Below are 26478 nucleotides of genomic sequence, written 5' to 3'. Positions count from 1 at the left end.
TCCACATATCAACCCCTCAGAAAATGAACAGGAAATGCCATCATCACAAACCCCAGGAACCCCATCCAGGACAAACATATAAATAGAAAGCAGGAGACAACAGCTTTGCTTCACTTGGAGGTCGCCACTGATGATGTTACCTAGCCAGGTAATGAAACGTCTGGATATCAAACCTACAGCTCAGTGAGCAAACCTACACCCTAAGTGTTGTAACTTTATTGGAATGGATTGGCTAGGGGAGCAGCAAGTTCTGGAGCACATGTCTTCAGCATGTGATGATGCTGCTCCTTTAACAAAGTTATGTTGTCGTTTGTTTTTTTCAACAGTGTTGTATGAGGCAGGAGTTGCCAAGGTTTGGATAGGTTTTAGGGTCAATTTGGTTACAGCTAACAGATACTGCCTTAGGAAAAGGCTTTCAAGTTTTTAAAATGAAAAACACTTGTTCAATGAAAGGGGAGTGGCTAATTCTCCCAGCTAAGCTTTTCTCTGGTTTGGGTTGGTTTGGTTTAGGTTTTAGCAGTCTGGTTGTTCAGAGAAAGCAGTCAATCCATTTTGAGGCAGCTGGTCAAAAACACAGCTACATGGCAGAAGGTGTTCCATGCTGAATCTCTCTACCGTCTCTCTCTGTGAATATTCAGCCTTATTTGCTTGACTCTTCCATCATTGAGGATGGGGATTATTGTGGAGTCTTTTCCTTCAGTTGTCCACCATTCACAACTGGATGTGGCAGGACTGCAGAGCTTAGATCTAATTATTGGTTGTGGGATCACTTAGTTCTGTCTATCACTTGCTGCTTATGCTATTTGACATGCAAGTAGAGTTATTTGGTGGCTTTACCAAGGTGACACCTCATTTCCAGGAATGCCCTCCTGTACTCTCCATTGAACCAGGGTTGATCCCATGGCTTGTTGTTAATGGTTGAGTGTGGGACACAGATTTTGCTGGATGTTAATGCACACCATGCCTCATGGATGCCCAGCTTTGAGTTGCTAGATCTGTTTGAAATCTGTGCTGGATAGCTCAGTGACAGTGCCACACAACACGATGGAGGTTCTTCTCGATGTGAAGGCGGGACTTTGTCTCCACAAGGACAGTGCGGTGGTTGCTCTTACCGATACTGTCATGGATAGATGCATCTGTAGCCAGCAGATTGGTGAGGATGGGATCAAGTATGCTTTTCCCTCTTGTTAGTTCTCTCACCTCCTGCTGTACACCCAGTCTAGCAGCTATATCATTTTAGAGCTGATCAGCTTGATCAGTATTACTGCTGCTGAGCCACTCTTGGTGGTGGACATTGAATTCCTACATCCAGAGTACATTTTGTGCCCTTGCCATCCCCACTGCTTCTTCCAAGTGTTGTCCAACATGGAGAAATACTGGTTCATCAGCCAAGGGAGGACAGTCCATGGTAATCAGTGGGACGTTTCCACGCCCATGTTTAACCTGAAGCCATGAGACTTCATGGGGTGCGGAGACAATGTTGAAGACTCCCAGAGCAATTTCCTCCCAACTGTATACCACTGTGCTGCCATCTCTGCTGGGTCTGTCCTCCTGGTGGGACAGGACATATCCAGGGATGGCAATGGTGGCATCTGGAATGTTGTCTGGAAAATATGATTCCATAAGGATGACTATGTCAGGCTGTTGCTTGACCAGTCTGTGAGACAGCTCTCCCAATTTTGGCACTAGCCCCCAGATGTTAGTGAAGAGGACTTTGAAGGTCAACAGGGCTGCCTAGGTCAATGCCGGGTAATCTGTCAGGTTTCATTTCTTTGAGACTTTGCAGCAATTGGTATAACTGAATGGCTTGCTGGGCAATTGACAGTTAACCATGTTGCTATGGATCTGGAGTCACATGAAGGCCAGATCAGATGAGGATGACAGATCCACAGACCCAATATACCGACCACTGCAACGGACAGCTGGAACTGACAACCGGAAGCGGCAGATTCAAACCACTACAAATGCTGGAGGAAAGATCACAGAAGCGCTTCACAGAAGGCTCCCAAGTACTGAGGATGTCACCTAGACAGGGGACGAAACGTCTGCAACACAAATTCCCAGCTCGGCAAACAGAACCACAACAATCACAATAATGATTGTTGTCAATATGCAGTTAGGAAAGGAAATCTGTCACCTTTACATGATGTGAACATTTTAGGACCCAAATCCACATTAACTGCCCTCAGAAATGGTCTATGAAGCCAGTCAGTCCTAGGGCATTTAGAGATGAGCAATAAGTATTGGCCCAGCCAGCAACATCCACATCTCATGAATGAAAGAAGAAAAGCCTCCATTGACATAAACAGGTTCGGTGTATCTTTGATCATTTGCATCACCAATTTCACTTTAAATGGCTCAGTTATCTTTTCTAGAGGAGATTGTAGTATTGTATTAAGCTCTTTGCATGCGTAGTCTGATCATTTTCTGCAAATCAGTAACGATGTGCCACTTTTGCACTTAAGGATTAATTTTGAGGCAGTGCTGTATCTTAAGAACTCTTGCCTCAATGAAGTTCAATCAAGGCTTTCATCAGTTTTTCAATTTCAAGTTCATTGAACAACAAGAAAAGCAATGGAAGAACAAACTGGACAACTGCATTTGCAGTTGGGATTAAACTAGGGATGCTTGCCTCTCTTGACCTGGGGAATGATGCTAAGAGACCTTAGGGTACAGGTTCATTGTGCCTTGAAATTGGACTCACAGGTAAACATGGTAGTGAAGAAGGCATTTGGTATGCTTGCCTTTATTGGCCAATGCACTGAGTATAGGAGTTGGGAAGTCATGTTGCACATTTGGAGGGTTTAAGCTATAAGATGAGCTAAATAGGCTGGGGCTAATTTCCCTGGAGTTTTGAAGGCTGAGGGGTGACTTCATACAGGCTTATAAAATCCTGAGGGGAATGGATAAGCTGAATAGATAAGGACTTTTCCCTGGGGTGTGGAGTCCAGAATGAGAGGGCATAGGTTTAAGGAGAGAGGTGAAAGATTTAAAAGGGACCTAACGGACAGTAGTTTCACGCAGAGGGTGGTGTGTGTATGGAATAAGCTGCCAAAGGAAGTGGTGGAGAGTGGCATAATTACAACATTTAAAAGACATCTGGACTGGTACATGAATAGGAAGGATTTAGAAGGAAATGGGCTAAATGCTAGCAAATGGGACTGGATTTATTTCAGACGTCTGGTCAGCATGGTTGAGTGTGATGGAAGGGTCTGTTTCTGTGCTGTACAACTCTAAGACTCTCTAGTGTTCTGTACATTGCTGAATTTGAATCCGCTGGATACTATTATATCTTCATCCATTGCTTCTAAATGTGCTGATTAATGTTATTACCACTAATCTTTAACATTCTATATCATTGTACTATGACTTGCAATCTGCAGTTCCTTAAATTCATATCCACCAATGCAGTTTTAAATTAAATAATAGTTGAATTTGTTAGGTTATGTGCATTTATCCTTTTATTGGTTAGTCTTTTTAAAAATTCTTATAGTTGTACATTGTTATAATTATTTCATGGGATGTCATTATTGTTAGCTGGGCCAGAGATTATGCCTATCCATAGTTATCCTTGAGAAGGTGGTGGTGAGCTGCCTTCCTGAACCACTGGCTGAAGTCCATTTTCTGTAGGAAAGCCTACAATTAGAGAGAGAATTCCAGGACTTTAACACAGTGACACTGAAGGAATGGCAATATACTTCCAAATCACAATGGTGAGTGTCTTGGGATTTGCAGTGATTGTATTCCAATGTATATATTGCCATATCCTTCAAGATCGTAGTGAGCACTGATTTGGAAGATAATATTAAAAGGAGTCTTGTGAATTTCTACATCGAATTTTGTAGATGGTACACACTGCTGCCACTTAGCATAAATGGTGGAAGGAGTGAATGCTTGTGGATATGCTGCCAATCAAAATGGCTGTTTTAGTCTGGATGGTGCATTTTGCATGTTGTCAGTTACAAAAGCAAATCAGGAGAATTTCACCACACTCCTGACTTGAACATGGGGACATGCTTTGAGCAGTCAAGAGATGAGTTACTCACTGTACGATTGCTAGCTTCTGACCTGCTATTTTGGGCACTATAACCATTTAGATTGGCCAGTTCAGTTTCCAGTAAAAGGTAATGCCACCCTTACCCCAGATTGTTGCTAGTGAGGGATTCAGTAATGGTAACATCACTGAATGTCAAGGGAGGATGGCTAGATTCGCTCTTGTTGGAGATGGTCACTGCCTGGCATTTATGTTCTACAAATGTTACTTGCCACTTGTCAGTCTAGGAGAAAGTGAGGACTACAGATGCTGGAGAGTCAGACATGAAAAGTGTGGTGCTGGAAAAGCACAGCAGGTCAGGTAACAGGATAAAGGGCTTATGCCTGAAACATTGACTCTCCTGCTCCTTGGATGCTGCCTGACCTGCTGTACTTTTCCACTGCCACATTCTCGACTTGTCAGTCTAGATCTGGATATTGTGTAGGTCTTACTGCATATGGACATGGACTGCTGCAACAATTAGTGCAGTGTGCAAAGAGTGTATCACTGCAACTCTGCATCAATGTTTTCAATAAACCTTAAATTATATTAATTGCACTTCTGTAGTAGTTGTCTACTTGCAAGCATATTTAAATTTGTTCCTTTGTAATATTGTATCTCTGTACTGCTTACTGGGTTTTCTCATCGTCTTTAATGGTCAGAATGGAGGTAACCTATTCTAGGGTTTTCCAACCTTCTGCAGCCAAGTTGGAGTTTCAGCCATTTTTCCCAATGTAAAATGGATGTTTTCTTGCCTTTCACAGTCTAAACCACCAGCTCGTCTTTTCCATAAACCTTTAAATAATGCTCTCTGATTGCGGATTTTTAAACCTGCCCAGCAAGACTGTGGCTTAATGGGAGTCCCAGTAATTTTACTTCATTAACTCATCCTGGCCTTTCCTTTCCTGCTAGGACTTTTGTCACTAAATTGTTAAACAAATTCTGAAGTTTTCCAGAAACGGAGGCCCTGATTAAGACACTGATGAACATTGCTGGCACAGGAATGGAGGTGTGAATTCTGGATCAGGGTACGATCCTTTTTTTTCCCTATTGATGCAAGATAACTTCACATCAGGTTGAGAAAATCTGGCAATAGCTTTTCGTGACACACTTGTAAACTCATTAAGTAGGCAAATATCACAAAATTCAACAGCCACAACACGTACAAGTAACAGCACAACCATTGCTTTAGAAATTATCCATCTTTTAAAATTAAGACTTGCACTATTCTGTATCATTCTCTTAACAATTGATATCAAGGTTACCTGAATCACAACCTCTGAGGCAGACACTGTTTTTATTGGAGTCAGTGGAGATGTAGCAGGCGGCTTGGCAGCCCTTTTTTTGGCTTTTTCGGCTTGTATATTTGTGAAGTAGTTAACAGCAGCAAATTCGATCAGAGCAGAGAACACAAATGCAAAGCAAACTGCAATGAACCAGTCCATGGCTGTAGCATAGGAGACCTTTGGCAGAGAGTGTCTAGCACTGATGCTCAGTGTTGTCATAGTTAGAACTGTTGTTATACCTTCAATGGAGAAAATACATTATTTTATTCAAAAACAGGAATATAAGCAGGCACTTCAAGCTCAAAAAACAGAAACATTACACAAGTACATTTTAGCAATATGTCCATACAAATAAACCATTCTTCTGTTTCAGCTATCTTTTTTTTAATTTGTACAGTTTAGGAAAAGAGATCTTGATGAAGAATATTCCAATTGTGAACTTTAAACTTTTGTCAGGATATTCAAGCCAAAATGATGGCATAGAAAATAACCTGGAGCTTAAACATGTTCGGACATTCAGTATAATGACAATGTTTACAATGGCACAGACTATTGGAGGGTTCACCATTCAAACAAGTGTAAACCAGATATCAAAATATTCGAGAGCTTGCAGACTCTGTGTGCATTTGTCAACAGAAATGCCATCCACCCTCCCAGCTCTGGTCACTATCATATTAGTTTAGGCATAGCAGATTGAAGCTCCTGTCCATCCTCTCTTAAGCCTAGCTTGTGGGGTCAATTGCAAACTTATGAACAACCACCAGCTTCAGCAAGTGATTAAAAAGAGCAGTCGAGCCATCCGAAGCCACCATCCTCCAAAGGTGAAATAGAGAACCTTGTGCAGCGCAATAGATTTGGCTAGTGTATTGACAGCAGTTGATAGCAGATCTTCACCTGCTTCTGTGTCAGAAGGTTGTTTTACTTTCTAAAACTTCATCTCAGTTTTCAGTTCAGCTCAGAGTACTACACTCTTCATTGCATACTCCATCCGTTTGTGCCAAGTGGTGAAATGGAAGAGGCCTGATGAAGTAACACCAGAGTGAAATATCTCTGCACCCCATCACCAATCACTTCTTATTTACAAATGTATAGCCTATGACAATCACACTGCCTCTCACTGAGTGGCCATCACCATTCAGGGGGCCCAAAACCCCTGACATTCAGCTTTTAATGCTAGCCAGGGCTCGCTGATTGGACAAGGCTAGCAGCCCCTATCAGGCAACTCATATTCTCTGAGGTCCAGCTGGCTGACCACTTTAAAATCACTGTACAGAGTTATCTGGGAGCTGACAGGAGCAGAGGTAAATCATCCTGCTGCATCCAGACTACACTGCTGCCAGATTATCTCAGCATGCACAGCATAATCAACTGTGGGATGCTTTTTTGCAACTAACAAACACTATTGTAATAATGGGGTTGGCATTCTTGCTGTTGCTCATTTCTTCTCAGCCAGATGTAGTAGTTATCAAAGCCCTCCAGACCCTACCCCATTATTCCCTTATGCCATATGCTCTATGCACCATCCATGTCAAGTCATGTCAACCCATGCCCTCCATGCCATCCTATGTTCGTATACACATACTCAACAGTTCTTCAAACTCGCCATTCAATTCTAAACTCCTCTACCCATCCCAAATGTGCCTATGTGAACAACTTCCACAGTACCCACAGAATTAGTCCTGCAAAGCCCCTCTGTCATCACATGCCCTTATGCCAACAACCAATGACTTCATATCATCATTAATTCCAATGCTCTATTGGCCATCACCATCATCCAGCAGAGTCTCTATTCCCCCCATACTAGAATTCACACAAATTTAGCCCTATAAAGCTCCTAAGACACTCAAAGCCCCAATGCCATCACTCTGACCATTATGCAAACTTCTGGTAACACATGATTATCACTAACTCACCCACAAACATTTGCCCTTTCCTCTCCACGCTAACTCATCTAGTTTCCACTATGGGCAAGCCTTAGTGTCTATTCTGACTTAAGATCAAGTTATTGTATCTATTGATGGAATCAATATTTAAAAACATTTGCACCGATTAAAAAAAATCTATTGAAATTATTTCACCTAAACTATTATGAAAACAAGCATTTCATTGAGCAGATTAGTGCAATATTAAAGCAAACATGTCATGTAAGTGGTTACTGTCTTATGAAAATATTACCAGTGTAAAACTGCTTGGTACTGTTCATCAATGTACTCATTTGACATGAACCCCATTGTGGAAATGATCGGCTGGGAAATCAGTCTTGCAGCAGAAATCCTGTATTGGTTTATGCCAATGGGTACACTGAAATAACTAGCTTTTTCAAAACAAAATTTCTACAATTATTACTACTCAGCTCTTTGACATTATTGCTGAAAATGTGTTGCTGGAAAAGCGCAGCAGATCAGGCAGCATCCAAGGAACAGGAGAATCAACGTTTCGGGCATAAGCCCTTCTTCAGGAAAGCCTGTTCTCTGGATGCTGCCTGACCTGCTGCGCTTTTCCAGCAACACATTTTCAGCTCTGATCTCCAGCATCTGCAGACCTTACTTTCTCCTCTTTGACATTATTAACAACTTTAACTGTACTTTGGAAGCTTTGATAATTCTTTAACAACTTGCAAGTCCCAATGAGTTTATGCTTTTTATGGACATAAAAATACAAACACTGAAGAAAATGAGAAGATTTGACAATCTTGTGGCCAGAAATCTGTTATTAATGGAAAATTACAAGTGCACATCCTGTGCATATTAGACCATACACGTAGAGTAAAGCCTTGTTCAGAATGTAACAAGGATTTACTCAGAAGAGGAGCCTAGATGAACAAAAGGAAGTTGCAAATCAAATAGTAAATCACAATGTTCACATGCTACTGATTATTCTTAAGCCATCAATGCCAGTTAATGAGAATGTCAGAGTACATGAAAAACAAATGAAATCACAAAGTGACAATATAAAGCAAAGACATAAATGAACAGGCAGAAGGGAATTACGAATTGAGGCTAGAGATTAGACTCAGGTAAACTGACCAAATCACATGCACAATGTGCACCATCTATGTCTGGCCCTTTACCAATGTTTATCTCAGTTTAGATTAAAGACTCTTGATAGCAAGTAGGCCATAATACTTTAAGAGGATGTGAAGAGGATATAGTTCATTTGCTAATGAGTGATACTGATCATCCACTTCATCAGGTTGATGACACAGAAACACAACTACAGCTTCTTAGCAAATGTAAATCAAAAAGACTTTTATGTCCCAAAAACTATTTATGTTCTTAGAGAAAACAGACATTTTAAACTTTAAGAGATAACTTGACAGCATGGTTTTTGTTTAGAATGATTTAATTGAAAATAAGGTCTATCATTGAAAAGACATGACATTGTACTCAATGGTATAAATGCTCTGGGTTTGCTTAGTTAATATTGTTCACTGATCCTTGTAAACCTGCTTGATTACTTAAGCCTGTGGATGAAGTGAGGGAGTTAAGACACTGACTCCAGACATTGAACTCCAGAAAGGGTCTGGGCTCTGAACTCTAAACATGTGTATGTTGAAGCTCCTGCAAATTCTGAGATATTTTAAGAAATGTAAATAAACTGTTTGGATTTAAAACTAGATTCATCTCTATATCTCTCAGTGACAAACAAGATGCACAGCAAAGTGGCAAATGATAATACTCCTCGTCCTAAACCTAACCCTCAAATATTCTTTATCATAGATAACATTTACATCAATAATTTTAACCAATTGAATAATAAACAAATAGTATTTTATAGTGGAGTGCCTATAACTACAAAATATATTCTTTGAATAAGATCAATCTAAGCCTAAATTTCAAATACATTCCATGTCCCTGAATGAACAGGGACTTGAAGAATACAAATAAAAACAAATAAAGAAAAAATATAAAAGTAAAAGGCTTGAATAATGTCTCTAGGTTTCACTTCTCACATTATTTTCTAGCAAAATGGCTTATTCATAAGTAATGTTTCAAACCGATTACTGAGTCTAATTTTCTAATCCCGTATTAATTGATAGTTTTAATGGCACATTTAAGTATCCAGTTCCAAACTTCAGATCAAATTTATTCCATTCAAAATTATTTTGTGGAGAAATTAAGCATCTTATGACAAAAAATAAATGTCTGCTAATTCACAAAGCAATGATTTGCAATACTATGATTTTGAGGGTTTGGTATTTATTCAAATTTTAATGTAAATAGCCTTAGGTAGTCAGGGACTAAATAGCAGAGGTTTTGCATGAACTTTATTTAAATAGCTGATTTTAAATCAACTTCAGAAATCTTGAAGTCATATTAATTGACACAAGACTATTCCCATCTATCCAGTCAACAGTGTTGAATATTAATTCCAAAAATCCTGTGGTTATGGCAGAGTTTAAAATGAAAATAGAATCTGAAATGAGGATCCCATTTCTGAAGCCTTTAATATTCGGTTTTAATGAGGTAGAAAAAGATCGGAGCAACCAAGCAGTTTATTGGAAGCAGGTTAGTCATTGAAACCCGACAGTGAGAGATGTGCCTCCTTTTAACGTGTAATTATTGTTAGTTTTTTATTCCAGGTATTGAGGTATCGCAAGCCTTAGGAAACCTAGCAGTTTAATGGAGGTGAGCGAGTTTGAATCCATAAGGTTAATGCCTTTCCAGGAATGCTTGTGGACCAGAAAGAGCAGCAATATTTCCTTTAGCCCCATCCCCCATCACTGCAATAGATCTGATGCCCACTGCCAGTCACCAGGAAAGTCACTGGGGACCAACTGCATCTGCCAACCACCAACAACATAAGCACAGTCTTTAAAACTATGGACTACAATGAGAAAGAACTGTTCCTAAAAAACAGGGATTCACCAGAATGGCCACATAGTTACTACAGAAAGGAACTGGACACTTATTGTGCACTCTGCATTTTGTGATTATAGATTCCTGCAATGTGCAGTCGACTAAGAGCCAAGGAATTGTTTATAAGTGAAGCTGATTGGTTCACAGCTAACTGAGCAGATTGGAACTGGGAACAATTTACAGAGACACAGACACGAGGAGAGAAAGAAAGACACAGAGGGGTGAGCCGCCATTCTCCCTAGCCAAAGCTGCTAAATCTCCACAGGGGCAAAAAAAAGCTCAGTCATAAGAATAGAAAGAAGTAGGAGTAGAAGTAGGCCATTCGGCCTACAGTATTTGATCCACTATTCAATCACAGATGAAATGTTTCTCAACCCAATTCTCCAGTCTTCTCCCTGTAACCCTTGAACTCTTTACCAATCACAAACTCATCTATCTCTGTCTTAAAGACACTCAATGACTTGGCCTCCACTGCCCTCTGTGCCAATGAGTTTCACTGATTAGCCACACTCTGGCTGATGAAATCTCTCCTCACTTGGTTCTAAACAGTTCTCCATTCACTCTAAGGCTATGCCCTTGGATCTGAATCTCGCTCACTAGTACAAGCATTGTCCCGATGTCCACTCTATCCAAATTTCTCAATATTTTATAATTCCCCCCACCCCCCCAACCCCATCCTTCTAAACTCCACTGAGTACAGACACAGAGTCCTCAGCCACTCTTCATAGCCCTTCATCATGAGGATCACTCTTGTGAACCTCCTCTGGACCTTCTTCAAAGCCAGCAAATCCTTCCTTAGATATGGGCCAAAACTGCTGACAATATTCCATAATGAAGTCTGACCAGAGCTTTACACAACCTCAGCTGTACATTTCTGCTCTTGTTTTCTAGTCCTCTTGAAATGAATGCTAACATTGCACTGGCCTTCCCAACAGCCAACTGAACCAACAATTTAACCTTGAGAATAGTAAATTTGGATTCCTAAGTCTCTTTGTGCTTCAGATTTCCAAAGCCTTTCCCCATTTGAAAAGTAGTTTATATCTCTAATCTTCCTACCAAGAGTAAAACCTTACACTTTCCCATATTGTATTCTATCTGCCACTTCTTTGTTCACTCTCCTAGCCTGTTCAGTCCTTTTGTAGTCTCCTCAAATCCTCAACATTACTTGTCACTCCATGTATCTCTTTGTCCAGATCATTAATATATAATGTGCGTAGCTGTAACCCCACAATGACTCCTGCAGAACTCCACTAGTCACTGGATACTATCCTGCATAAGATATCTTTATCCGCACTCTCTGCCTTCTGACAGTCAGCAAATCTTTATCCCTTGCCTTGCCCCTAACACCATGGAACCTTATCTTACTTAGCAGCTTCCTACATGGCACCTCTCTGGGAACCAAAGAGATCACGTCCACTGACTCTCCACTGTCTAACTCAATCATTACCTCCTCAAAGAATTCTAACAAATGTATCAGGGCATGACCTCCCCTTGACGAAGTCATGCTCACTCAGTGCTACTTGATTATGCACTTCTGTACCCCACAATCTCATCTTTAATAATGGACTCTAAAATCTTATGAACAATTGAAGTCAGGCTAACCAGTCTATAGTTCTGTCTTCTACCTGCCTCTCTTCTTAAACATGGGTGTTACATTAGCCATTTTCCAGTCCTCTGGACCCTCCCTGACTCCAGTGTTAATGAAAGATCATCACCAATGCCTCCACAATCTCCTCAGCTATCCCCCTTCGGAATTCTGGAGTGTAGTAAAACAGATCCAGGTGATTTAGCCACTTTCAAACATTTCAACTTGCCCAGCACTGTCTCTTTAGTGATGGCCACTATACTCACATCTGCCCCCTACTCCCTTAAAGTTCTGGTATGCTACAGGTGTTTTCTACTGTGAAGACTGATACCTACTCAGTTCCTTCACCATTTATTTGTTCCCCATTGCTATATCTCCAGTCTCATTTTCCAATGGTCCAATATCCATTCTTGCCTCTCTCTTACCTTTTGTATGTCTAAAAGAACTTGTGTAATCTTCACTTATATTATTAGCTATCTTAATCTCATATTTCATCTTCACTCCCCTTCTTGCTTTTTTAGTCATCTTCTGCTGGCATTGAAAGGCTTCCTAATTCTCTAGCTTCCCACTAATCTTCACCACACTGTTTGTTTTTTATTGTGCTTTTATGCAGTCCCTGACTTTCCTTGTCAGCCATGATCATCTCGTGTTCCCCTGAGTATGTTTCTTCTTCCTTGAGATGAATCTGAGTGTGCATCCTGAATTACTTCCAGATACTCTTGCCATCGCTACTCCACCATCTTCCCTGCTTGGGCTCCCCTTCCAATCAATTCTGGCCAGCTCCTCCCTCATGTCTTTGTTGTTACCTTTACTCAATTGCAGTACAGATATATATGATTCCAGCCTCACCCTCTCACACTGTAGGGTGAATTCTATCACATTGTGGTCACTGCTCCCTAGGTGTTCCTACACCTTCAGCTCCCTTATCAAGTCTGCCGCATTATACGTCGCAAAATCCAGAAATGCCTGTTCCCTAGTTGGCTCTATCACAAGCTGCTCCAAAAAAAAACATTGTACACATTGCACACATTTCTTGGGATCCACTTCCATCTGATTTTCCCAGTCCACCTGCATATTGACTTTGCCCATGATTATTGTAATAGTGCCTTTCTTATGTGCCTTTTCTATCTCCTGATTTATTTTCCTCCCTACGTTCTGCCTACAGCCAGGAGCCCTGTATTTAACCCCCATAAGGGTCCTCAACTTGAAGAAAACCAGTTACTTTTTCTGCAGCAGTTGTTGTGCGCTGTGACTCTGAACTGATAAATCAGAGACAACTTCCAAGTGAATCAGTCGCTCTGTTCTTTTTACAAATCAGCAGACACTTCCAGAGAAAGACAAATGAACTTCAATAAAGGGAGAGTTTATAAAGAGATTAGAGTTTTAGTTTGCAGTGTTATAGGCCAATGGTTTGTATCTATTTACCTGTGGCTAGAGTCTAATTATTTGTAATTAATAATAATTCTTGTTCCCTACAGGCACCTGGTCTGTGTCTCCTATCAACCTTGAGCTGAAAGTCAGGGAAACTGCAGTACTGTACATACTTTAGTAAAACAACATTCCCACAATGCCAGGAATATCACGGCACAATTTACAGCATGCTACCCAGTGGGTCATAAAACCAATACACTTACACTGTTCAATGATGCCCTCTGACAATCTGCAACAGACTTCCTGCACTCCAGTGGCTCAGAAGGGAAAGGGAGAGAATAGAAAAGTGCCAGTGGTAGGAGACTCAGTACTCCTACCTAGACAGGGGACGAAACGTTTGCAACAAAAACTTCCAGCTCGGTGAACAGAACCATAGCAGCGAGACACAGTACTTAGAGGAACGGACAGGAGATTCTGTGGTTGTAAACGGGACTTCTGGAAGATATGTTGCCTCCCAGGTGCCTGGGTCCGGGATGTCTCTGATCAAGTCTACAAGATTCTGAAGGGGGACGGTGAGCAGCCAGAGGTCGTGGTGCACATTGGCACCAATGACATAGCCAGGAAAGTGAATGAGGATCTAAAAAGTGATTTCAGGGCATTAAGTTGAAAGCTAAAAAGCAGGATGAACAGAGTAATAATCTCAGGTACCACGTACTAGTGAGCAAGTGACAGGGAGTGAGTGCAGCTAAACACGTGGCTAAGGGGCTGGTGCAGGAGGGGTGGCTTCTGATACATAGATCATTGGAGTACCTTCTGGGGAAGGTGGGACTTATACATGAAGGACAGGTTACACTTAAACTGGAGGGGTACCACTGTCCTGGGCTGTAGATTTGCAAAAGCACTTTGGGAGGGTTTAAACTTGTTTGGCAGGGGGATGGGAACCTCAGCTACAGATCAGAGGAGAGGGTAGTTGTTGAGTGGGCTGAAATAGAATGTCTGTCAGGAAAGATACATAGTTGATAGGGCAAATGGATGATTAAAGTCTCTTTCAATGCAAGGAGAGTTGGGAACAAGCATAATGAACTTTGAGCATGGATCAGTACTTGGAACTACGATGTTGTGGCCATATCGGAGACATGGCTTTCACAGGGGCAGGAATGGTTGCTGGATGGTTTCAGGCTTTAGATCTTTTCAAAAGTACAGGGAGGGGCGTAAAAGTGCGTCAGGGCTGCAGAAAAGAAGGTTGTTGAGGAGGGTTTCTCCACTGAGTCAGTATGGGTGGAAGTCAGTAACAGGAAAGGAGCCACTCACTTTATTGGGTGTTTTCTAAAGATGCCGCAATAGCAGCAGAGAGATGGAAGAACAGATTGGACAGCAATTCTTGGAAAGGTGCAGATGTAACAGAGTTGTTGTTATGGGTGACTTCAACTTCCCCAGTATTGATTGGAACCTCCTTAGTGCTAATGGTCTGGATGGAGCTACCTTCCCCCCAGCCCCAACCCCCTCCCATTTATCTCTCAGCCGCCTGGCCCACAAGCCTCATGCCTGATGAAGGACTTATACTCAAAACATTGATTCTCCTGCTCCTCGGATACTGCCTGAACTGCTGTGCTTATCCAACACCACACTCTTAACTTTGATCTCCAGCATCTGCAGTCCTCATTTACTCCTGAAGCCGATTTTGTCAGGTTTGTCCAGGAAGGATTCCTGACTCAATATGTAGATAGGCCAACTAGGGGGGAGCCATATTGGATTTGGTGCTAGGCAGCGAGCCAGGCCAGGTATCATATCTTTCAGTGGGAAAGCATTTCTGTGTCAGTGGCCACAATTGCCTCACCTTTACCATAGCCATGGAGAGAGATAGGAACAGATAGCTTTATAAAGTATTTAATTGGGGGAGGGGAAATTATACCACTAATAGACAGGACCTGTGGTATATAAATTGGGAACAATTGTTTGAAGGGAAATACACAACAGAAATGTGGAGGCTGTTTATGGAGCACTTATAGAGTCATACAGATATACAGCACAGAAACAGACCCTTCAGTCCAATTCATCCATGCCGACCAGATATCCCAACCCAATCTAGTCCCACCTGCCAGCACCTGAACCCTGGCAACATCCTTGTAAATCTTTTCTGAACCCTTTCAAGTTTCACAACATCCATCTGATAGAAAGGAGACCAGAATTGCATGCAATATCCCAAAAGTGGCCTAACCAATGTCCTGTACAGCCACAACATGACCTCCCAATACCTGTACTCAATACTCTGACCAGTAAAGGAAAGCATACCAAACGTCTACTTCATTGTCCGATCTACCTGCAACTCTACTTATAACGAACTGTGAATCTGCACTCCAAGGTCTCTTTGTTCAGCAACACTCCCGAGGACCTTACCATTAAGTCTATAATTCCTGCTAAGATTTGCTTTCCTAAAATGCAGCACTTCGCATTTAACTAAATTAAACTCCATCTGCCACTCCTCAGCTCATTGGCCCAACTGATCAAGATCTCATTGTAATCTTTGGTAGCCTTCTAAGTTGTCCACTACGCCTCCAATTTTGGTGTCATCTGCAAACCTACTAACTATACCTCTTATACTAACATCCAAATCATTTATATAAATGATGAAAAGTAGTGGATCCAGCACCAATCCTTGTGGCACTCCACTGGTCACAGGCCTCCAGTCTGAAAAACAACCCTCAACCACCACCCTCTGACTTCACTTGTTGCGAGTGTTGGAGAAATTTGTCCCACTGAGACAGGCAAGGAATGGTAAGCTGAAGGAGCCTTGGATGACAAGAGCAGAGGAGGTTCTCATCAAAAGGAAGAAGGAAGCTTACTTAAGGTTGAGGAAGCAAGTATCTGGCACAGCTTTAGAGGATTACAGGACAGATAGGAAAGAACTCAAAAATGGACTGAGGAGAGCCCGGAGGGGGCACAAAAAGGCCTTGGTGGGAAGGATTAAAGAAAACCCAAAGGCGTTCTCTACCTACGGGAGGAATAAGAGAATGATCAGGGAGAGGGTAGGGCCAATCAGGGATAGTGGAGAGAACTTGTGCCTGGAGTCTGAAGAGGTAGTGGAGGCCCTAAATGATTTTTATGCTTCAGTATTCGCTAGAGAGAGGGATCTTGTTGATAGTGAGAACACTGTGGACCAGGTTAATAGGCTTGAACAGGTTTATTTTAAGGAAGTGGATGTGCTAGAAATTCTGGGAAGCAACAAGTTAGATAAGGCCGCAGGGCTGGACCAGGTATACCCAAGGTTACTACGGGAAGTGAGGAATGAGATTGCTGTGCCTCTGGCGATGATCTTTCCATCCTCACTCTCCACAGGAGTAGTACCGGATGATTGGAGAGGCGAATATGGTTCCTCTGTTCAAGAAAGGGGACAGGGAAATCCATGGGATTTACAGACCAGTCAGTCTTAGGTCTGTGGTAAGCAAGGTACTGGAAAGGATTCTGAGAAATAGGATTTATGACAATTTGAAAAAACATAGTTTGATTAAAGATAGTCAGCATGGCTTTGTAAGGGGCAGGTCCTGCCTCACAAGCCTTATTGAGTTCTTTGAGAACGTGATGAGACAAATTGACGAAGGTCGAGCAGTGGATGTGGTGTATATGGATTTCAGTAAGACATTTGATAAGGTTCCCTATGGTAGGCTCATTCAGAAAGCTAGGAGATATAGGATACAGGGAAATTTGGCTGTCTGGAATTGGCTGGTCGAAAGAAGATCGCAACTGGTAATAGATGAAAAGTATTTGACCTGGAGCTCGGTGACCAGTGGTGTCCTGCAGGGATCTTTCTTGGGCCTCTGCTCTTTGTAGTTTTTATAAATGACTTGGATGAAGAAGTGGAAGGTGAAGTAGTAAGTTTGCCAATGACACAAGGTTGGTGGTGGTGTCAATTGTGTTGAGGGCTGTTACATGCTACAACAAGACATTGACAGGATGTGGAGCTGGGCTGAGAAGTGGTAGGTGGAGTTCAACCTGGATAAATGTGAAGTGATTCATTTTGGAAGGTTGAATTTGAATGTTGAATACAGGGTTTAAAGACAGGATTCTTGGCAGTGTGGAGGAACAGTGGGATCCTATGGTCCACGTACAATGATCCCTCAAAGTTGCCACCCAAATTGATAGGGTTGTTAAGAAGGCACACGGTGCTTTGACTTTCATTAGCAGGGGGACTGAGTTTAAGAGCGGTGAGGTTTTGCACAGCTGTATAAAATCCTGTTTAGACCACACTTGGAATATTGTGTCCAGTTCTGGTCGACTCATTATGGGAAGGATGTACAGGTAGTTGCTTTAGTAAGGATGCAGAGGAGATTTACTAGGATGCTGCCTGAATTGGAGGGCTTGTCTTATGAAGCGAGGTTAAGTGAGTTAGGGTTTTTCACACTGGAGAGAAGAAGGAAGAGAGGTGACTTGATAGAGGTGTACAAGGTAATGAGAGGCATAGATAGAGTAGAGACTTTTCCTCAGGGCAGAGATCATGAGGAGTCATAATTTTAAGGTGATTGGAGGAAGGTTGAGGGGAGATGTCAGAAGTATGTTCTTTACACAGAGAGTGGTGGGTGCATGGAATGAACTGCCAGAGGTAAGTTGTAAAGTCAGAGACATCAGGGCCATTTAAGCGGCTACTGGACAAGCACATGGACAGCAGTATATTAAGAGGTGTGTAGGCTAGGTTGATCTTAGATTAAGATAAATGTTTGGCACAACATCAAGGGCCAAAGTGCCTGTACTGCGCTGTACTGTTCTATGTTCTATGTCCTGCTGACAGGACTATAATCAAAACCCTCCATTATTCATAATCACCATCTCGCAATCTGTGCCACACACTCCCCCACCCCTTAATGTGGTTGTGCTCATTTTTAGGACTACCTGTCCTCACAGCCTTCAGCCCTGTAAATCAGGCTTCTCTCACAAAAAGCTTCCAGTCTGTCAATCAGGCTGCTTTTGGGTGCAAACTCCAGTTAAAGGTGTTCTGTAGTTATGTTTTGCAGTACATCTAAGAAACACATCCTTCCAGTTTCCCAACCCCACAATAGCATTCCCACTCAACAGCACAGATTACACATTCAGGTTAAAATCCAAGCTGCAGTTCCACTCACTGTGTTGTCGCTTGCTAAGAACTGGAAGCTGACCATAAATGAAGAATCAACAGGAGTTTAGTACAATATAAGAAAGGAGGGAATGTGAATCACAAGCTCTTTCAATACAGATTTCAGGTTCTGAAGGAACTACAAGTCATTGAGCTGCAGCCTAGAGACACCTCAATGAATTTGGGCATGGAAGGAAAAAGTCTTAAAGACAAAATTAATCAAAAATGGCTCAGATGCATCACTGAATACAACTGCAAACTCCTCGATCCTACCAAACTTTGGTGCAGTGACCTCTGAATGGCTAAGGTCAGTTTCTTCCCTGTACTACACCAATGGCTACACTTTACCACTTGTGGAGCATATTAAGATGACACAAGGACTTGAAAACTGCAATGTAAATGTAATGCTCTTTCCTTTTTTCTTCACCTGCTTTGAGGTGACAATGAGCCAGTTAGAGTTTTACCATTTCAACATATGGGATATCAGATGTCTGTGACAGTCAAGGTCATCACATGCTTAAGTTTCTAGTGCCACTCTGATATACACCAATATGATAATCACACATGTCATAGACAGGTTAATTGTCTGTCTATCATCATGATGTTGGTTCATTCACATTGCCTGTTCACATGTATGTCACAATGAAATTGACATCTGGATTTGTGAGATAATGGAAACAGTATAAAAGGTCCTGGAAAAAGGACTCAGCATTGTGAAGAAACACTTTCTTAACTGGTTTTCCTTTTATGTTCTCTCTCTGTTTTAACACAGCCTCCCATTAGCCTTGTGCCATTTGCTGTAACTTACCTTATTCCCTACTCTATTACTGACAACAATGGCTTTTCCAATGGACACCTCCTTATCTGATGTGCTTGAAAGAAGAAGATGCAAGGAGATCAGTCATGAGAGATGATGATTTGTACCCATCTAGAAGCTCAGAACAAAGATCAACACAAATTGCATTGACAAACTGGGAAGCTCAGAGTGTTTGCAGAACTGAATAATTGGGAATTTCATGTGGGTGGAAATTCAAAGAAAGAGAACAGGAGTGCCTCCTTTCACTTTTCTCTTTTATCTTATGATTTTTGTTAAAATCTCTAAGGCTCTAATTTTCTGTTACTTTTCCCTCTAAATTATTATCTTAAACTAGATAACCAGTTGATTGATTGAAGTAAAAACTTAGAAGCAGATGAAAACTAATCAACTGATTAAACTAATAAACGGATAAGGTTAGCTAAACATGGAAGGGAAGGCAGTGTTCCATAATTGCAACATGTAGATGCTTGTAGGGAATGTTAAGATCCCAACTGATATTTCCTTTGATAAGTAACTGCACCTAAGGAACCTCAACTCAAAATTACTGAGCTGACATCTAAGCTGCAGACATAGGTGTAGCATCAGGGAGGGGGGAGTGTTACTTAGACACTTTATTCCAGCAGACAATTGCACCACTTAGGCGAGGTAAAGAATTTGAGTTGTTCAATGGTTGGGAAGGTGTGACTGTGACTCAGGTAGGGAAGAGGATCCAGCAGAAACGATGGAGAAGCTTTAGCCTTTGAATTTGTCCAACAGGTACAAGGTACGCACTCCTTGTGTCAATCGGAACAACTGCAGGGAAGATAAACAAACTAATCACAGCAACATGGTACAGGAGGTCTTACAAGTGGGAAAGTGGACAGAATTGTGGTAATAGTCAGAGTCAGTACAATTGGAGGTGGGGCAGCGAGGGGGGGGGGGGTCACTCGATATTATACTCCATAGCCTTGTCCAGGAGTTCTGAAGGTTATGTTCCCTGCCCAATGTCAAGGTTAAGGACTTCTACCCACAGGTGGACAATGGTGGATCCCTTGTCCACATAGAAACCGATGAGATAGGTACAACGAGGAATTAGCATTCTTATTAGAAAGCTGTATCTCAAAATTAGAAACTGCTGAATTATTACCCGAGTCACATGCTAACAATGTATGGATAAACAGATTAGAAAGTTAAGCATAGTGCTGGAGTAGTGATAGGGGAGGGGCTTTGATTCATGGGCTATTGGTATCTCTACTAGGAAAAGATGGAGCTGCTCCATTTGGATGGTCTCCACTGAAACAAGACTGGGCCAAATGTCAAATAAAATACTAACGTAACAGACTGAACTTTAAACTGATGAAGGTGCATTGGGAGGATTCAGGAAAGAGGTAATTCAAAGACATGAAGCGAAATTCAGGCTTTAGAGCAGAGCAGTGTTTTGCGTGAAACAAGCAAACTGGGTTTGGAAGGCACAGTGAGAGGACCAAAATAATAAGGCAATAGAAACTAAGATGACATCAAGGAAAATTAGAAAAATACCAAAGTTAAAGACACTACCTAAATGTGTGAAGCATTCACAATACACAATATGTATTAACAGTGTAAATAAAAGTTATTAGCATTGGTCTAATATCCATTGTGGAGGAGTTGTCATAAAGTGACCACAATTCAGGACTAAGTATTCCAGGTGACTCTTTGGAAGAGAGAGTTAAAATGGAAAAAGAGGACAGTTGGTGATGATGGGATAAAATAAAGACAGCCAAAAGAAAGGATCTTAGCTCAGAAAATCAAGAAGGCAGCAACAATCTGAACGGAGATATGAGGAGGCAAACATTTGTGGGAGTTATCCGTAAGAACATAAGAACTAGGAGCAGGAATAGGCCGTCCAGCCATTCGAGTCTGCTCTGCCTCTCAATAAGATCATGGCTGATCTTTATAAATCCCTATAACAGTAATTGAAGTGTAGGGCAGATTATAATTTGGGAAATTTGAAGCACTTGTAATAAAGGGAAGAAACCAATACTGAGATCTTCAATCTTAACATAGATGGGCAAACCAAATCATAGCAATAGCATGGAAGATAAGTTAATCAAATATATATAAGATAGTTTACAAGCTTGGCATATGAGGAACCAACTTGGGAACACACTGCTTTGGAACAGAGTGTTTTAGACAGTGGTAACCTGTCTAGGGAAGAGTAACCATAATTTAGTAGAATTTTATACTGAATTTGAATGAGATTTACTTAAGCCTAAAACTAAGACCCTAAATCTAAACAAATCAAATTATGTAGCTATGAGGGTGCGCTATATAAGGTATATTGGAAAAGATAATTAATATTACAACAGTAGAAAAGGAATGACTAGCATTTAAAGAACTAATATATAACTGGCAACAAGTATCCAGTCTTCAGGAAAACTCTACAGAAAGAATTGATGTAATCATGTCTAACAAGAAGGTAGTATTAGATCAAAGGATGAGATCTATGATTTTACAAAAAGGATTGAGGCCTGAGGACTGGGGGAATTTCAGAATTCAACAAGAAAGACCAAGAATTTAATAAGGAGGAAAAGAAAAGGGTATGAGAATGAACTAGCACAAAGCATTAAGATATGTAAATAGTTTAATAAAAATATGAATAGCAAATGATTAGTGAAGGTAAACATGAACTCTTAGAGGCAGAGACAATTGAAATTATAATGGGTGATGGAAAATGGGTGATGGAAACATTACCAAATACTTCATTTTTATTCATTCACAGGATGTGGGCATCTCTGGCAAGGCCAGCATTTATAGCCCATCCCTACTTGCTCAGAGGGCAATTAAGAGTTAATCATATTGCTGTGAGTCTGGAGTCACATGTAGGCAAGACAAGATAAGGATTGCAGTTTCCTTCCCTAAATGACATCGGTGAACCAGATGGGTTGTTTTCCTGGCAATCGGCAATGGTTCCATGATCATCAGGCTCTTAATTCCAGAATTTTATTGAATTCAAATTCCACCATCTGCCAACACGGAATTTGAATCCGAGTCACCAGAACATTACCAGGTCCCTGGATTAACAGTCCAGTGATAACATCACCTGGGCCATTATCTCCCCAAACTTTGTATGAGCCTTCACGATAGGAGGTAAAATACCTTCTGGAAATAATGAGGGGTGTGTCAAAAACAAGGAACATAAAGAAATCAGATTCAGTAACTCGATAGTACTAGAGAAATAAATGTAAATAAAAGGCAATAAATCTCTTTGGATCTTATGACCTGCATCCTCAGTATTTAAAATAAGAAGCTTCTGAGGTAGTAAATGCATTTGTATCAAGCTTCCATAATACTTTGGATGCCAGAACATTCCCCAAGGAATGAGATGTAGCAAAAATAACCATTCTGCTCTAAAGGAGAAAGGGAATAAACAGAGAGCATCAGCCTAACATCAACAGTAGGCAAAATTTTGGAATCTGTTATTAGGGATATGATAATAGGTCAAGGGGGAAAAGCTAAAAGTCATGGAGCATATTGACAGCCCCTATGGGATGGAAAAAGTTGAGGTCCTACAATCTAGATTGAGCAGCTGTGGAGGAAGCTAAAAGCAAGACCTCAAAGGTATCAACTAGACTATGTTATGCATTAGTAAGAGTGGAAGTAGGGGAATTTAACAGTTGGTAAGAGACATGGTGCATGACTCAGAGGCATGACTAAGTTGAATCAACTCAGACTGTGCAAAAAGTCATCATGTTGACATATCTGTTAGGAAGTTTTGAGAATGTAAATATTAAGATGGAAAATGGGCAATCAGTGGATGCAATGAAATGAATTTTTAAAAAAGCATTGAATAAGGTTCCAGACAAAAGGTTGCTACGTCAAATTAGGACTTGTGATATTGTTGTATGATATTTGCATGGACTGAGGATTGATTAATAGACAAAAGAAGATATTTGCAATTATAAGGAATATTTTGGGGTTTTAGGGTATAACTGCAAGGTACGTCATGCAGCTGTACATAGGACTCATTTGTCAACAATCTAAATTAATGGTTTGAATGAAGGGACTGACCACAATGTATCCAAATTTAAAGTTCCTTCATCAAAACATGAGTTAATCTTTTTGATAGTATATTGGTCCCAACTCAATTCAGACCTTGAGCAGGCCATTCCACCTATAGGTTAGTTCCAAATTTCCCAGGAATCTGGAAGATGTCTCTAATTATATGTTAATCTGCCACAGACTGCTACTTCTACTTTCGCTGATGAATAACAATGAGTGGGAGTAATCCAGAGGTTATTACCATTCAGAACCTGCTTTTAACTTGCTCTTTGCCTTCTTAATTCCAGGCTGCAGAACCTCAATACTCTTCTGCCCCATGTCTGTTCTTCTGACATGCTCTATGACTTCTAGCTCTTACCCTTCATTCTACAGAATGTTATACAAATCCTCTCTGTTAACCTTTAACCTCACAGAACTGCCTGTCTGTTCTCTTGATTGTGGAGTGTCTAGTGATTACTGCATGCCTACACTCTTCCATTCCCACTGTCCAGCCCTTTCCTCATGGTACCAGACATGGTGCTGCACACCATCGACATTTCTTCACCTTCAGTGGTATTCAATGGTAAATGTCAGATTGAAAGTGGCACATTCCTAACAATTTCCTGCATAGTCTGCTTCTTTCACACAATATGTACTTGCTACTCTGTTCTCTGTCTGGCAGTTGGATGGCCACCTCTTGGAACCTATGATTAAACCTCATGTTCGCCCTCAGGTTCAGAAACTCTAATACTCACAGCCTGGGCTCAAACACCACTGGAAATCAAGAAATAACCTAAAGCACACACATGGTACCAGAACTGTGGACTATAATGGCAGTTTGTAAACTTATTTTCAGCTACTAAAAATCAGGTTCCTTTTCTCACAGGTGACAGACCAATCACACTTAATGGAGATATTTATATAATATCAAACATATTTTTATGTCATATTCATAAAATATATCAGTATACCAAAGAGAAATGTATTTAAAAATGTAATGCTATCAATAAAATAACATGCTACTACATTCTATAATGCTGCTCCATGGAAACTTATTTGTGTGTCACGCTACAGATGGAGCTTCAATTGCTTCCAGATTGTCAAATACACCCAAAACAATGTTCCTCAGGCATGCACTATAAAATGTAGCAACATCATCTATACACCAGATTGAAAATGATCGATGACACTCTGTAGGTGAAGGTGGCACATAACATGAGTGAGAGGTGGATGATCAGCTTAATAGGGCACTCAGCAAGCCATCACCTAATCTGTCTGGAGAAAATGATCCAAAATATCATGGAACCAGAAACAAAGCAGCCTGTGGCACCTGACACATCAGAAGCATCCAGGATGGCAGAAACGGGCAGCTTCCTGTCCGTTTACAACTCACTGTTCCTACCCTCATCCTAAGAAATGGCATCAAATGGATGGTGAAGATGTGAATCTTGTTTACTTCACCACTCCCTTTCCTTCTCCCCAGCCATCGCTTGTTGATTTTAGACTTTCTGATTCTGAAAGGTTGCTCCCTAACTAACTCAGCAGAGGCAACAGAAACAAGTAGGACTATTCCATAGAAGTAATAAGCATGTACCATCTTAGACATGGAGGCAAGAGTTCTGATATTGACACTGCAAGGGCTTACAGGATATTATGAGTCAAAGACAATACTTAGTGACCACATGGCCATGTTATTACACTGTAGGACTGAAGAATGTCAGCTTTCAGACTGGTCAGCAGTTCTTGAAGGCATGTCCTCCATCCTTATTTTGCCTACTTATTTTCTTCTTATTTTCTTATCTACTTCTTCCAAATACTGTACTGCACTCTTACTTTTACTGTAAACTTAAACACTTGCCCTTCAGAAGATGGAAAAAAATTGAAAGTATCAGAAAATGGCATAAAATCTATTAGCTGTAGGTTAGAACCAGGCTCCACATGTCAAAATGAGAAATGTCTGCCTCTATCTCCTGCTTGTAATGTTTGGGACAGCATTTATACAAATTTGGCTTCTCAGCATCTGTCAATGTCATGACTATCCAAGCCTTGAGCTGCATTTTGACACCAGTCTTAAAATTCACATGAAAACTGGTTGCATAGGAACCGGTCTTCTATGGAAACTGACTGAAAGATCGGACAGTTGAGCAGCTCTAAAAAGGTCAGGTTGCCATGGCAATAATAGCTTCAATTACATAAAATATCCACAAGAGGCAGAACTGACTTACCAAGTGCAGTGAGGGCAATTTGTTAGCCTGAAAAGATTCACAAAGTTCAAATTCAAATCCCAGGATTTGATGTGCCAAAGCTATGTTATTTTCACACATCCCTCAGCTTCCTGCCCTGCCCCGTTTTTGTTTTAACTGAACTTAATCAAAGAATGCAATGGAGATCTGATATGTGTCCATTTGCCATTCTAGCACCCCAGAGAGTTAAAATCCATCCCATCTTAATTAAATAATAGTAAAATGACACTAATCTCCATGACAAACAAATTACCAGTGACTGACCCCAATGAATAAGTCTCGTTTATTATGTTTTGTGGGCTAGATGCACAAACAAAAGTGAAGGATACTTCAAAGTGATTAGAAAACAACTTAAATCCAGGTTTTTCAACCTTGAAACCTCAATAATAAATCAGCTGCTTTCACATGTTGCAACCCCTCCTTCTGCATGGTAATCCCCACCTACATTATTTCCATGGCAGGGTGGTTGGGGCAGGGTGGAGTTAGAACTACTGCCCATGGAAACAGGCTCAAGTTGGAAAGTGAGGATAATAGATGCTCAGGTGGGCAAGTTAGAAGGCCCATCTCCAATCATAAGAATATTTTCCCTGTTCAAGCAGAAGAATAGGCACTTTAACCCTCGCCTCCCTTATTAACACTCACCCATGCCCACATTTCACACCCCCTCATGTATCCCCTTGCCCACTGCTTCTGGTTATGCCCCCTCTATACTCCTATTTATTCTCATACCACTCCCATACCCAGTCAGCCATCATCTACCTATTACAGAATGCATAAGCCCTATTATAATACTGGGAAGTCTGAGAGATGCATGTGAACTATCAAACACAGCAAACAACCATTCAAAAACCACTTTAAAAATGTCAATGTCAAATGGCTCATAAAACTGCCAGTCAAATACACAACTATTCAAACTCAACTTGAAAACGGGTTAGTCCTCCCAATAATGGTCAAAATAAACTTCTTCAAAAATGTTAATTCTATTAACTGTTCATAAACATTCACAGTTCCCTTATTAGCGTGCCAACAACTCCTACTCAACGAAAGTCATTATTTAGATTTGATACTTAGTCATGCATTCATAAAGGGATCCACTACAGAGTTGTATCAACAGAACCTCCAAGGCTGAACACATTAACATTTTTGTTAGTTCGAAGGACCTCAGCCATTCGTTTAAATAT

At 41.0% G+C, this 26478-nt stretch overlaps 1 protein-coding gene across 7 annotated transcripts in view; it reads right to left on the bottom strand.

Moving 5' to 3' along the window:
- gabra4 (gamma-aminobutyric acid type A receptor subunit alpha4) overlaps nucleotides 1–26478 on the bottom strand; it is a 56566-nt gene that overhangs the window by 8037 nt on the left and 22051 nt on the right. For 6 of the 7 annotated variants that reach the window (XM_043691699.1, XM_043691681.1, XM_043691716.1 and 3 more), the window contains exon 9: nucleotides 5299–5558. In XM_043691699.1, coding sequence (XP_043547634.1) covers nucleotides 5299–5558 — 260 coding nt within the window. Of the gene's footprint in view, nucleotides 1–5298; nucleotides 5559–22056; nucleotides 22176–26478 lie in introns of those variants that run through there. The other variant, XM_043691735.1, reaches the window with a different exon arrangement.

The sequence above is a fragment of the Chiloscyllium plagiosum genome, chromosome 1 (genome assembly GCF_004010195.1).
Source record: "Chiloscyllium plagiosum isolate BGI_BamShark_2017 chromosome 1, ASM401019v2, whole genome shotgun sequence".
Classification (NCBI taxonomy): domain Eukaryota; kingdom Metazoa; phylum Chordata; class Chondrichthyes; order Orectolobiformes; family Hemiscylliidae; genus Chiloscyllium; species Chiloscyllium plagiosum.
This window is presented reverse-complemented; position numbering and strand designations above follow the sequence as displayed.